Raw genomic sequence first — 16,006 nt, 5'->3', positions numbered from 1 at the left:
GGGGGGGGGGGGGGGGGCGTGCGCCCCCCCCCCCCTTTTGGATACGCCACTGATAACAAAAGAAAAAATATTGAATCTGTCCATCTTGATAATATAATATTGATTGGAGAATATGCGATCTGAGAAAATCAAGAAGGGTGAGATTCAGGGAACAATTATAGTTGGTCTAAGATTCAAAGAAATTTCAAGTCTGTCTTGTTCACATTTGTGGCCCTAAAAAATCGTTATTGGATATGACTATATAATTAATATAGGTTTAATATTATGTCCTTATGTTTTCTTTTAGTTACAATATCAGCTTCACCAGTACAATTCAAAGGAATTCTGTTACAAGCCAGGCGAACAAATGGGAATACAACTCCAGTTGGGACATGGCAGACCCCGCCAATTGGATTTAAATTCCTCCAATGCTCAGCTCCTGGTGATTCTATTACACATTCAAACAGTGATCTTAAAGCAACTGTTTCATTTGTTTGGGTGGCTCCTAGCACAGGAAACGAAGATATCCAGTTTGTGTAAGTAGACACATGCTAAATTGAAAGATTAGTATTGTTTATTCTATGCCTTAAATCTAAATATTAATACATTTATTATTGATTATAAAACATTTTTCTATTCTTGTAACATAATTTACTAAATTACTGTAAACATTTTGTTTATCAATATTGATAATATAAATAATAATTTTAGTATAATTTATAAATAATAATAATAATAATAATAAAACAATATATAATCCAAAATAATAATAATAATGATAATGAACTTGGGAAAAATGCTGAACAGTTTACAATTGTTTAGGAAGTTCAGATTTGGTTCAGCTTTCATTAGTTTCTTTAGAAGTTTCTCAAACCTTCTACAATCATTTTTGCTCACATCACTATGTTATGTTATAATTTTGATTTCTCTTCGGTCGTATGGCTATATTATTCAAGATTTGAGTCAACATAGTGATGTGAGCAAAATGATTGTAGAAGGTTTGAGAAACTTCTAAAGAAACTAATGAAAGCTGAAGCAAATGTGGACTTCCTAAATAATGATAATATAAATAATAATTTTAGTATAATTTATAAATAATAATAATAATAATAATAATAATAATAATAATAATAAAACAAGCATTCTATTAGACACAGCATTTTTATTTCTTTGTGGTCAAAATAATAATAATAATTAAAAAAAAAAAAAAATAATAATAATAATAATAATAAAAATAAAATATAAATAAATATATAGGCCTACATGCATGATATTTTGATGTTTTAAGTGCTACTTTCCTTGAATTGTACATTTTTTAATTAATCTTGATTGTATTGATTATATTTTATTGGAATACCTTGCTGTGAATTCTTGTTTGTGTTTGAAATAAAAAATTAATGAATATTATTAGCATTAGAAATTAGGGGTTCCGCCTCTGGACCCATACCCCCCTCCCCAGCCATATGGTGTAGTCACTCACACATTTCAAATCTCTCAGGTTGGTAACTATGCATCTGTAAAAAGTAATGTTAAATCTGAGCATAAAGTGGTATCAATGCAGTGCATAAATTTTTTAGGAAGCACACTGGAAACATCAAAGCTGGGGGCCACTCTCAGTGTTAAATCAAAAATTCACTTCGGCCCTGCGACCCATTTTTATGCCCAGCCCTGATCTAACCAGAAGGTCATTGTGCTTGATGTGTGGTCTAGTAACTCGTTCAGATATACTTTTGTACTTTACTGATTTCTCAATTATGCACTATATAAAAATAACAGTATCTATATATTTTCTATATTTTTGTATAATCAGATTGACATTACCATTCTCATGCCTAAATAAGGTTATGATGACATCACATCATGATCATATATAGGTAGATCATGACTATATATGGGTACATCATGACCATATATGGTCATACAGTATGACAGTTTTTTGTCAAAGACAATTTGATAGTGTAGACTGAGCTTTAAAATTGTAATGCAAGTTTAACATAAAAAATTCAATTAATCACCAAAGACATATTACTTGGCTCACATTGTTAGAGTGTTGCCATAGCAACTGTATTGACTTTTATTTCAATGAATGGAGTTTCCGACACAAGGTTGATTATATTCATTTTACCAATTTTCTTGTATTTTTAATAGTACATGCAGAATTTCTTTATAAATATTTACAATATTATTGAAATGTTCATGTATCCATATCCATGTGAGATATGAAATTATTCAGCCATTCAATAACTGAGGTGACATGTGATAAAAGTACTGAAAATATGATAAATGTAATTGTGGTAATAGTGATAATAATACCATAGTGCTAGTGATAGTGCTAGTGATATTGATATTAATAATAGTGATAGGGACAGTGATATTATTAATAGTAACAGTGGAAGATAGTGATAATGTGTGTGATAGTGATAGTGAAATCTCCAAATATAAGATACCTGTATATATATTTCTTAAATATATAAATTATCAATCTCATTACTACATTCATTAATAAAATTATGTTTTTATTTTCTCCTCTGCCTAGATGATTTTTGGCAAAATCATTTTGCTAAATGAGAAGACAAAATTGTATTTTTCATTTATTTCCCGCCCTTCTCTGACAATCTTTTAAAAAAAAGTTCGCAAAACAAGGTATATTAAAAGCCTTGCTTTATAAATGTTGTTGTATGTTACAAAACAGTCAACATGTTTGTGATTTTGAATTGAAGATCTCACGATTACATTTATTTAGGGGTCATCTATAATTTTCATCATTTTCACAAGAGTACAAAATATACTCTTTTGTTTGACCCCACTCACTCCCTCTGAAAGATATTTGGATCATCATTTTATCTTTCATAAAAGAGTACTTCTGCCTACATTTTCAACCCCCTTTCTCCCTCCTCCCACAAAGCATATGGATGGCCCCTTACTGTACCAACTAATTTGTTTATTTTACTATTATTATTGTAATTGTGATATTTTGTTTTACAGGGCAACTTTTGTACAGGATCTTGATACTTACTGGGTTAAGGTCTTATCACCTGTTATCTCAGGTAAGTCATACATGGACAGATCCAGGCAAATCCAAGGTGTTTCTGCTGGGGGTGGGGGGTGGGGGTGGAAAATGGCAGGTGGAGTGAACAAAGCTCCAGTCACAGGTTTTAGGCCAGGGTTTGCAAGGGTAGTGTCAGAATATGGATTTTAAAAATTGAATATTTTAATTCTGCTACAGGCAGTGGGGCTTCAAGAGAAGTGGGGCAGAGTGTGGTGAGGGCCCATTTTCCCCCTCTGAATCGGCCACTGACATTCGTTCTGACACTGATTAGTAAACATGAAACATATGATGTCAGATGTTTTTAATGATATTGTAATCTTAAGAAATTCACTGAAGATCAGGCCTGGAAAAAATATTGTTGTGCTTCCAACCATGAAAGTTATCTTGATCAAATTCCTCCAGAACCAAATGTTATCTTTACACTATTATAGCAAAACAGTAGTACATTTAGTGGTTTGGAGCAAGTAAAAATATTAAATTTATTTATGCATTACATTGTGATGTATAAAAAGAAAATTATAAAATTTCTCTGGGTTAAAGGTCAATGCCTCCGGGTTGAAGACCAATGCCTCCGACCGCTGGTCGTGGGATTTTATGCTTTTTCTAGCCCTGCTGAAGATACTTCTTACGTTTCTTTTCTTTCATAATGTGTATACACAATTGACATATCATTTAAATGTCTTTTGAATGTTATAAATAGAAATAATATTATCATGCCAAGTCAATAACAATTTTAAAACATAGCTAAAATATGGGTTATATACACAATTAACATATCATTTTAATGTCCTTTAAGTGTTATAAATAGAAATGATATTATCATGCCAAGTCAATATAAAGTTTAAAATATTAAATAAAAGCTAAAATATGGGTTAAAGTAAACTATTGATGGAAAGATGAAATAAGCAAGCTGTTTCTAAGCTTAGCACCAGCAACTGTGAATCCCCTATCACAATACATATCAGGCCATACTGTAGATGTTATTAAAATTCTAGTTTTAATTAAAGTCTCCAAACTAACACTTCTTTTTCATATGCTAATTATTTGTGTAAAATAATTACTAAACATCTCATTCATTCATAATTACATGTGAAGCTAATTACTGTACTACTAACATATATATATTACAAATAATACAAGTGTGTTCTATTCTTCGATGGGAGAGCAAATTCTTTTCCTTGCTTGCTATTAAGGACATTTACAGTTAATACATTTCTTCATCGTTTTTAAAACCCATCTTGCTTGTTTTCAATACAGTAGTCTACGAAAATAAGAATTACAATTTAAAAAAAACCCCTAAAATTTACATAAACCCTATAGTCCTGTGCTGTAACAATGAGGCTTCCATTTACTGTATTTTTGTTACTATACAGTTGTACTTATATATATTTAGTTATGTAGTTTGATTGTTAATTTCAATATGAAGGGAAGTAAAACATAAAATTAACTCAATAATGTTGTAAAAAATTACATTATAATACTTCAGTTCTAAATTAACTAAGTGCTTACATGTACCGCACACACTAATTTGCATTTACACAAATGTTTTGTTTATTTTGAAAGAAGATCTAAAAATTGAACCAAGTTGGATAGAAGACATTTTAATCACCAGTTACTATTCTAAACTTTAATACAGGCTGAGTCTGAAATTTTTAAGCTTATTCTCAGCAAGGGAGAAATCAGATCAATATTTACTGTATATGTAGAAATTAATTTAAATAACAATATATAAGGCTGATTTTGCAAGTCGATAAATATCCTTAATATTTTAAACATTATCATCACAATATCCCCACTGTTATTTTGATATTTATTATTTTTCTCTAATTTGAATTAAGGAAATTTCAAAATACACCCTACAAATATAAATACATTAAATTATTAAAGTCCAACCATTTTTCTAGATATCCTAATATGATAAAATCCATATTCTCCAAAATCTCTCCAGGTTGTGCCTGTATTAAATATGAAATTATTAAGATTTAGTGTTTGAAGATAGTGGTTTATGGAATAAGAACCTTTTACATTTAATTTGTTGTAAATAAATGTTTTAAAATAATGATGATAGCTGGTGGAAATCTTTACAGCCTTGTTATATCAGCAGCTACTAACATCGCGGCATCTTGTCTCTGTATTCATTGTACGAAACACATCTGTGCTAATGTCAACAACAGAGGGCGTGTTCAAACAAAGAAGAGCATACAAAATAAATAACAATCTTACAATATGCAATTATGTCGTCAGTTGTATTTTTAATTTTTTTAAACTAAACAAACATTTTTTTAATTGCTAAAGGACAGAATACAATTTGATATAATGATGGTCTGTACAACAACATTTTGATAATGAAGAATTTGTATTGATTTGTTTTCATATTGATTACACTCCACATATACATAAGCACTCTTAATATATTCATGAATAACCTAATGTTTCCATCAAATTCGTCCACAGTATTGTCTTCAATATGATAATATGAAATGTAAGCCAAATATTAGTTAAAGTAATAATGATAGTGATATTATTATAAATAATAAGATGATGATGATGATAATAATAAGTATCTGGGGCTCCAGGCTTTTGTACCAGGGCTCTAGACTTTAGTCATGGTGACTTTGTTGCTTTTGAGGCCCCAAAGCATTTGTCTGAATAAATAAATAAATGAAATGAAGTGAATAATACCAACAACATTTATGATAATAATAGTACCAACTACAATAATATTAATAAGAATAATAAATCATTTGCATTTAAATATAGGTCTTCTCCAGTTAAAGACCATTTTTGGTACTGGTTTTTCCATGGTATTTAGCAGCCTAATAAAATAATAAAGATCTTTAATTGGAGGTGGTGTTAAATCCAAGGGGTTTTTAATTAGAGGTAGATTTGGAAATGGTAAATGTTGCCCAGTTAACGTATTTGGGAAAGATCAGGTAATGAGACCTTCATTGTAGAACAACAGTAAACTTGATGTTTTATTTTGCTGCACACGGTAGGATGCACCTTGCCTTTGCTGACCGGGAGACAATTGTTAATATAGTAAAAAACATGCAAACAGCATGAATTTTGTGGGAGATTGTATAATTTCCAGGACACTCACACGTCTCGCATAATGTAATATAGTTAAATTTTATATACTGCTTTATACTGAAACTGTTTAAAAGCGCTTAATGTGTGGACTAGCTCTTACAATAACTTGCTTCATCCCTAAGGTAAGGGTGTCTTCGTGTCTCAGTTACTCGGTCTACTCTCGTCTTCCCAAGACTTGGGACACTGAAATGCTCATAATAATAATTACAACTGCCTAGTGGTTGTTTATTTTTAAAAATATGTATGTATTCGAAAGTATAATATATACTCCAAGTATTGAAAAGCACGCCACCATGTTGGGATTCAATATTTCAACATTAATTATGTCACCATCAACAATGATGTATGTATTCTTCACTTAGCAGTCAGTGGTACAGAAAAAAAGAATACATTTCCTTAATTTTATAATTAAGGGTGTTATATATAACACTCATAATGCCTCATATCTCCCATTCCTTGTTCAACCTTTATTTGTAGACGTATGACATCCTAAATATTTCCACATAATAGAACACCTATGCCTCAGCTTTACTATAAATATTTGCATTGTTTGATCTTTGTTATTATCCAAACTGTTGAATACCGTACTCTGATTGTGATTCTGTGATTCAGTCATGCATATTGATTCTTTCGCTTTCTGGAATGATAGTCTTTAAGTACTGTACCTTAAACCCCATTAACTGGATTTGGCATTTCTATCATAAATGTATAAATATAATCATCTACTGCTAGAAAGATTATGGAAGTATAAATATAATCATCTACTGCTAGAAAGATTATATTGCCTTTCAGATTAATGTACTTTAGTGTTTATTGTTCAAATAATGATTAGAAAGATGGTATTAATTTCAACCTCAGTAACTGGGTTAATTGCTACATAGTACTTTGTCCTCAAAGAAAAAAAATGTTTCTCACATATTGGCATTCCTTTTACAGAAGTATGTATTCCCCAGTTATTCTATTAAAAAAATAGCCATTACATATAAAGTATTACAGTAGTCCTATATTTTTTAGTGTAATGTTGGCCATATACTTTAACATTTAAACTTCAGACAGGAAATACTTATTTGAAGTTTCTCTTTTTATTTATTTATTTTTTTATATGACTTTGTGGAATTTGTCAATTTCATTGTTGGAACTTGGATAGCTAACCTGTTGATTTGTCCATTGAACCATGTAAAGCTTTATTTAAATCTTTAGAAATTATGAAACTTAATTTTCATCCATTGTCATGGTCTATTGTAAGTAAGAAAGATACTTCTGCATATTTTTTCTATAGTAAGCCAAGGTTGTATACACCCAGAAAAGTGTAATAGTGTATTATAACACACTACAATAATAGAAACACTCCATTGTGTTTGAATTCAATATACAGTATTGATTCTTTGTTACGGTAGGCCTATGTCATCTTCAACTAACTAATTTATATTTAAGTCTTGAAGTTTTGCATGGCGATTGACATTAATGAATAATTATAGGTTTTTGGTACACCATGTGGCCTATGCTATATATCTCAATTTATGGTAATTTGGTTCTGAGAGGAACCGTTTGGATTGTAACATCCCAGCATTTCAGTTAGTATGTTCTAACCATCTACAGTTAAAATATATTCTTGAAAAACTCACAGTTTTTGTATTAATATATAAAAATTAGAAATAAGATGATGTTAATTCTAAATTGTAATAACTTCTAAATACATTTTAATGAAATTTCATAAGCTAATAAAACTATTAACACAAAACAATTTAGAAAGTATAATACATACTCCAAGTATTGAAATACACGCCATCGTGTTGGGATTCAACGTGGCGTGTATTTCAATACTTGGCGTGGCGTGTATTTCAATACTTGGCGTGGCGTGTATTTCAATACTTGGAGTATTATACTTTCTTATCTGAGATTAATCAGTGGACCTTTCGGTATTTGGAAAACGCTCCGTACAAAACAATTTAATATAAATCATTAAGTCTACAAATAATAAGGATACTTTCTTAACTTAGAAATTTCTAAATATTTTGTTGTTACTTTTCTTGGTATAATTTCTTTCCAGCAAAGAATGAGTCTGACCCTTGTCAGTGTGGGAACGGTGGTGTCTGTACAGTAATAGATTTCATGACTATTTATCAATGTGTTTGTTTACCTGGCTACTCAGGTGAAAACTGCGAAATAGATGAAAATGAGGGTACGTCCTTTATTTAGGATAGTTTTTTTTTCCATCTGCTAGGCAAAGACTCATTGACTCTACCGTAGTATCATCAGCTTTTCACAGCCCATCAGAAGACAGGCGGCTCCTTAATGTACATTGGTATTTAACCTCCTTATATACCTGTAATCTGCAGTGGTTGCACTATGGGAGCATGGTGAGGCATTTGTCCCCCCTCCCTTGGCAATTTCCTCACACATACTTGAAACTTTCATCAAAACTATGCCAGCGTGCATCTATTCATGCAATGTATTTACTTTAGTCCTCCCCTTCTTCCCTTCAGATTTTTCAGACTAATAAAATTTCTCTTTTCTATTAGGAACAATTTTTTTTGTCAATTATTATTATTACTACAGTATTTATATCATTAGATTTAGGATTTTTTATAGTTATATAATTGATATTTATATAGTTTATATTTTATGACACAGCCTTGTCATTTGCACATCTACTACTGCCTACAGTTTCTAATGCATATTGCTTGATAGAAAAGCTACTTTTTCTAGCATAATATCCATCAAGCAAGCTCCACTTCTCATGCTAATGAAAGTATTAAGCTACATTTGTACTCTAGATTGGTAGTTTCAGTGTCGTAGCTACATGCAGTGCAAAGCACTGATTTTTCAGACTAATGAAATTTCTCTTTTCTATTAGGAACAACTTTTTTTTTATCAATTATATTATTACTATTTATATCATCAGATTTAGGAGTTCTTATAGTAATATAATTGATATTTCTATAGTTTATATTTTATGACACAGCCTTATCATTTGCACATCTACTGTCTACAGTTTCTAATGCATATTGCTTGATAGATCTTATCCATCAAATTTAGCAAGCTCCACTTCTTATGCTAATGAAAGTATTAAGCTACAGTTTGTACTCTAGATTAGTAGTTTTGGTGGCGTAGCTACAGGCAGTGCAAAGCACTGTTACCCAGGGCTATTAGGGGCCCATTCATAAATATACCTAAAAATAATGATTTAAAATAACTTCCAACTTAATTTTCAAGAAAAAAAAAACAATAATTTGAGTTTTAGAGGATTAATTATTGATTACTGTGTTGATTTAAATTAAGTAGTTTATTCAAAAGAGCCCCAGCTGGCCTGACCCCCCAGTTGGGAGTAGCTATTTTTCCTCTGTAAGACAAGTATCGAACCCTCTCAGATGCCACTTGAGGTCTTGAGAGGTCCCCCACTAGCACTGCCACTGACTCCCCCAAGAGTAGCACTGTGCCACATTACATGTACATGGATCAAGTCTATTGCTATTTAAAAATTTTATTGCACATTTTCTTTCAAAAACAGCTATTTTTGTAAATGTTTAATGGTAAAGCTCTGATACTTGAGAATCGTATGTGTTAAAGTTAACATGCTACTACTCTTGTAATAATTTTTTTTCTTCAATATAATATTTTGTTTGTTCATAGAGTACCATAGTCTCTCCCACACATGTATGGAGGTTGGTGTTAATACCACCATGGTGGTATGACATAGAAAATTGCTTCATAATACTCTGCCCAAACTATTAAATTTTCTTCGACAAAAATTTCTGTTTTATTTTTTATTTTTATTTTATTTTTATTTCAACCATCTTTAAAGAGGGTAACCCTTCCAGTTTAGCCCAGTAGGTTAACTGATATTCAGGGGCCCTCTTTAATAAAATCAAAGAACAGTACAAACAAAATCATTACAACATAATAATAATAATAACAACAATAATAATAATAATAATAATAATAATAATAATAATAATAATAATAATAATAATAATAATAATAATAATAACAATAACGTACAATCCTCATAACAAGTCTTAAAAGTATTAAATTGACTTACATAAAGAAAATTCAAAATAGAAGTTTAATTTATAATGCCTAATATAATATAATGTAATATAATATAGTATTAATGTAGTATTTTATGCCCATATATAGCCATGATATGCCTATATATATAGTCATGATGTGATGTCACCATATTTAGGCATGTAACATGTTTTTGTCAAATCAAATTTAAAAGCCTGGGTAGGGCTTAACAAGGGATTATGAAATTATTATTGTGAATAATGTTAGTATACTATTACAGTATTATTATTATTATTATTATTGTTGAATGTTATTGTAAGTAATACTGTTAATGTCATGTAATTATAATTATTTTTGGTATTATTAATATTTACAAATAAAAAAAAGGTTATTACACATAGCCATTGACATGAAAACTTCTCCACTTTTTGATGAGTGTAATTTTTTGTACTGCATTCTATGCCACGCAACATTCTGCCAGGTAATCACATAATAATAACATAATATGTTGGACTTATATAATGCTTAATAAAGATAAAAGACATTTCTTAATTTGGGACCACAGAAGAGTGGTCTTTAATTGGAGGTGGTCTTTAATTGGAAGTGGTCTTTAATTGGAGGTGGTCTTTAATTGGAGGGGTCTTTAGTAAGGAAACTTGTATAGACAAACGTACCATGCAATAATTTATTTTCTATCTATCTGTCCAGTGTGGCACTACATCATATTTTTAAATGAAACATCCATTTTTTAAAGTACAAGTTTAGAAGAAATACAGATCTCTATTCAATGGGCCATCTATTAACACACATTTAGAATAATAAACTTTAATATTAAGATAGATCTTCAGAGCCTACATGTTGAGCTTATGTTTCCATCTTAAAAAAAATAATATATAAAATGTGGTTTAATATTTAAAATGTTCTTTTTTTTTTTTACAGTTACAGGCTGTAGTACCTCTCCTTGCCTAAACAATGGTATATGCTTTACTGGCAGTACTACATCAGGCTACTTTTGTTTATGCTCTTCCGAATACACTGGAACACATTGCGAAACAGCAGGTTCTCTTTAGACTACATACTGTTACATTATATCTGTTTCTCCAATATCTTATATAACTGAGCATCATTTCACAACTGCTATTCATTTCTGGGGGATGGACCAAAATGTAATTTTTGGGTCACTCTGAGAGAATGATTGTTGGAGTGTTAGATTCTCAACATAATTAGATATTTCAAATCTGATTGTTGTTGTTATTAGTATTAGTATTAATATGATTTTGATATTGTTATTGTTATTTATATTATGTTATCATTAACAGTTTTATTTGTTTTACAAATAAACATACTGATGTTGCGCAGATGTACTTTGGAACTGTTTTTAGTATATATATTTAATATATGTATATATATTCAAAAATTCTATTGAGGATTTTTTCTGTGGAATGTGCTATAAAAGAATCCTATAGGCCATTTTTGTAAGAGCTGGATCTCACATATTTAATTCTGGAAAATTTAGTCCATATATATGCTTATTTTAAAATATGTTTATTTGTCAATTTTTGAATTAGTAAATTGTCACTTTAATTATTAAATTATTATTTATTTAACTTTTAGTGTTGTGATGAAATGTCCGAAATGTTTTTTGTCTGATGTATTTTTATTGACAAATTTTATTCAAAAATTGTAAATGTGCTTTTTTTATGAATTTGAATTGTTTTCTCTGTATTTTAATTGTAATTGGTGTAATAATTATAGTTTTAGCATATTTTAATGATTTCTTTCTGATGCGCCTCTGAACAATTTCATTGGAAGAGGCGCAATATAAATATAATATAATAATATTATTTTATTATCTCATCATCATGTGAGTTTATTCTAGAAAATGTTCTCTCTTTTTTTTTGTTGAAGTATATGTGTTTTACTATGTACTTTATACGAAAATGTTGTTATTTCTTTCAGCCTCAATCTGCATCACTAGTCCACCATGCCAGAATGGTGGAACTTGCTCCCCTAGTAGCAATACAGGATATTTCTGTATTTGTACTTCATCTTACACTGGAACAAACTGTCAAACACAAGGTAAGATATTGCTTTTCTTTTTCTTTATTCTTTTTTTAGAATTTTAACTAATTAACCCCTGATGCCCAATAACCCTGGCATCTGTCTTATCCTGGGCAAGTGGAGAATAATTTGGTTGTAAAAAAAAGTCCTCTCATTTGTGCCATGATTGAACCATCGGACTTCTTTTTAATGGGGAGCATCTTAACCACTCTGCCACATCTCAGCTGTTAATAGTCAGTGGCTTCTCTTATACACATCTAGATGTGTATAAGAGACAGCCTTGTAGCCAGTCGCTCCCCCTCCCATTAGAAATGTCTGAGCAAAAAATTGCCCTCCCATTAGGAATGTCTGAGCAAAAAATTCTGAAGTAGTTAAAATCATCTCATATCACCTTTTTTTGGCTAAACTAGCATCCCCTCACTTTACTATCCAGCCTGTCCCCCCCCCCCCAGTGGCATAACAGTTTTTACCAGGCTGAACTAGCTGTCGTACCGGGCTGGGTAATAAGAGAAAAGAAGGAGGGGAGAGGGAGGGAAACAGAAAGAGGAAGAGAAAAGGAAAGGAAAAAGGTAAAGAAAAAGAGGAGAGAAAAATAAAGACAAGAATAAAAAGGAAGATATCATAATGACCAGACTCACAACACCCTACAACCTCTTCTCCACTTAACTCCTTTTATTTAAGCTGCCAGATGGCGTAGGCTAACCACCGGGGAACAAGGGGAAAATATCTATCTTTGGAAAATCTTTCCCACCCCTTTATACATGCCCTTTTCATCCCCTGAAAGTGCCTAAAATCCTCAAATTTCACGCGCTTCGCGGGCATTTCTTGTCAGAGTAGGCCAATTTCCTCTAAATATTGCACATTTTAGAGATTTTTTGATCAATTCCAAAGAAAATAGAATTAAAAACACCGGGGGACAAGGAGAAATTATCCATCTTTGGAAAATCTTTTCGAACCCCTTGATAAATGCCCTTATCATCCTCTGAAAGTGCCTAAAATCCTCAAATTTCGTGCATTTCTTGTTACGGTAGGCCAATTTCCTCTATAAATTGCACATTTTAGGGAGTTTTGATCAATTCCCACGAAATTAGGATTAAAAGCACAAAAACTTTTTACACACTTTGCGCACATTTATTAGGGTTTTTTAGGGTTATCCTTTTAAGTTATTTAAACACATAATAGTCCCCAAACTCAAGAAAGAAAAAATTAAGATAGATCGTTTTAATCTAAAAGAAGGGCCTCAATGTGTATTGATGGTGAAAGAATATGTTTGTAATAAATAAAACCATGATGAAAATGCTTATATTTAGTTTCAAACACACGTGTGTGGCCTATATTATCCTTTTAAGTTATTTAAACACATAATAGTCCCCAAACTCAAGAAAGAAAAAATTAGGATAGATCGTTTTAATCTAAAAGAAGGGCCTCAATGTGTATTGATGGCGAAAGAATATGTTTGTAATAAATAAAACCATGATGAAAATGCTTATATTTAGTTTCAAACAAACATGTGTGGCCTATATTATAAATAAGATAAGCCCTATGTCGTATTGTTTTCTATATGGGGAGGGGGGGGGGGGGGGGGGGGGGTGGGTATGGTAAATTACTAACAGGGAAATGAGGATTGTATGTTATTATTATTATTATTATTGACCCAAGACCCCTGCCGATGCAACTTCACCCCCATCAACCTCCCCATTTCAAGACTGTTAGATATGCCACTGTTTGTTGTAAAGTATCTCTAAATGATCTTTTTCTGGTTACTTCTTAGTTCTTTTAAGCTCTTCAATTACTTTCTTGAATTTTCCCGATTATTTTTGCTTTTTGTTAAGAGTAAATCTTTAAGTTTAAGGGTTTTTATTTTTTATATTACTAGTGCAACCTTGCAGCTCTGCTCCATGTCTCAACGGTGGGATTTGCAGCCAGTTTGGTACTGTCTACACATGCCAGTGTCCGTCTTCCCATTCTGGGACAAACTGTGAAATAGGTAAGTAATGTACAGTAACTTATATACATACACAACCCATATTAAATCTAAATTAGCTTTTCAGTTTTTGGTAAAGTACAGTTGAAATGTCGATAAGGTATGTATGTCATGAGCGAATCAAAAACGGGGAAGGGGGCCACAGCATTTTCAGAATAGATAAGTAAGTAGGGTTTATTTCAGTTACATAACATTAATATGCAATGAAAATTAAAAATTTAGTGGAAAAAGGGGGAGGGGCACATTTCCCCCGTACCCTTACCGAATCCGCGTCTGTATGTAGTGGAAATAAGTACAGAATTTAATTACATTGAAACAAAAATTAATAATATAATCTTTCACTTGGACTGTAATCCTAGCTGGGAGTCTTTGCACTCCTAATCCATGTGGCACAGGGGAGTGCCAAGCTTCTGGTACGCACTATATGTGCTTATGTCCAGATGGGACAACATCAGATACTTGTGAATCACAGGGTGAGTTTATTGAGAAAGTTGTTATAGTGATTTGGGCTAAAGCACTTATTGAATGTAATGCTGTTGGTGCCTACCATTGAACACTCCATTCATTACATAGAATGCATGCTATTTAAACAGTACTATAAAATGCATTATATAGAGTGCAGATTATTGATAATGCATGCTATTTAATGGATACAGTATTACACTACATGCAATAATTATAGTATGATGCATAATATTGAATGTAATGCATACTATTTAATGCTATGAATATAGCATGCATATGACTATAGCATGCATATTGTGCTATTAAATGCCTACTGATGAATACATACTATTGAAAGCATACTGTGATGTTAAAATGCATACTATTACATGTATACTATTAAATGTATATTATTGTCTGCACAACTGCAGAATGCATTCTCTGCTGTTGAATGTATAGTATTGAATGCATAGAAAACATGAATGCTGTTGAATCAAACTCTTTATATAATGCATATTTTTTATATTGCATGTGAATTATTAATAACAAATGCATGATAATGATTGTATATCATGCAATGCATGCTAAAGTGATTTTGAAAAGCATTTTATTCTACTCTGTAACCTTTTTTCTTTAAATCCCTGTCAAGAACATCAAACTTTCTTTGCCAAAAACATGTGACATGCCTAAATATGGTCATGATGACATCACATCATGACTATATATATAGGCACACCATTACTATATATGGGCATACAACAGTTTTTTTGTCAAAGAAAATTTTATACTCTAGTCTGAACAGAGCTTAACAATGCTCAGTAGAGATTATCTAAAGAATTATATATTTTTATTTTATTTAAACAAATTTTCTTTTTCTTTTGCTCTTAAGAATTGTTTTATTATTATTTTTTTTTCTTAATGCACTCTCCTCAGTCATAAACCCTTGTAGTCCAAATCCATGTAATGGGGGCATATGCCTGTTGTCAGGAACCTACTATACATGTTTTTGCCCAAATGGAAGGTCAGGCTCACAATGTGATGTAATAATTGGTAAGTATATACACCCAAAAAAAAAACGAAGATATCCAGTGCTGAACTGTCTCTGTTTATTTGTGTGGTAACATGTATTTCAAGATCGTAAGAATAAGTTACACATTAAACCGTTATTAGACATATGATAGGATAAACCTTAAAGCCACTAAATAAATGCTTGGCAAAGCTTTCCTAAAGCTCTATCCTCAGTTCCAAGTTTGATGTAACATATATCTGTCATTTGCCCATATATGTCATGCTATCCCAAAACCAGCATACTGTCACTGAATCCTATACTGAGTAATTAGCATAAGAATGTGGCAGTAATGTATACTTTAGTACACAGAAAGCCTTAA

At 31.2% G+C, this 16,006-nt stretch overlaps 1 protein-coding gene across 1 annotated transcript in view; it reads left to right on the top strand.

Annotated features, from left to right (window-relative positions):
- Positions 1 to 112: 112 nt before the first annotated feature.
- LOC117110034 (fibropellin-1-like) overlaps positions 113 to 16,006 on the top strand; it is a 41,509-nt gene continuing 25,615 nt past the window's right edge. Inside the window, exons 1-7 of the mRNA XM_033252600.1 lie at positions 113 to 137; positions 287 to 515; positions 2,965 to 3,026; positions 11,069 to 11,188; positions 12,089 to 12,208; positions 14,067 to 14,177; positions 15,552 to 15,668. Coding sequence (XP_033108491.1) covers positions 113 to 137; positions 287 to 515; positions 2,965 to 3,026; positions 11,069 to 11,188; positions 12,089 to 12,208; positions 14,067 to 14,177; positions 15,552 to 15,668 — 784 coding nt within the window. The remainder of the gene's footprint in view (positions 138 to 286; positions 516 to 2,964; positions 3,027 to 11,068; positions 11,189 to 12,088; positions 12,209 to 14,066; positions 14,178 to 15,551; positions 15,669 to 16,006) is intronic.

Source organism: Anneissia japonica, unplaced genomic scaffold (genome assembly GCF_011630105.1).
Source record: "Anneissia japonica isolate Jap-2015-1 unplaced genomic scaffold, ASM1163010v1 scaffold287799_len804019_cov200, whole genome shotgun sequence".
Taxonomy (NCBI): Eukaryota; Metazoa; Echinodermata; class Crinoidea; order Comatulida; family Comatulidae; genus Anneissia; species Anneissia japonica.
The sequence above is the reverse complement of the archived record's forward strand: the minus strand, read 5'-3'. Positions and strand labels throughout refer to the sequence as shown.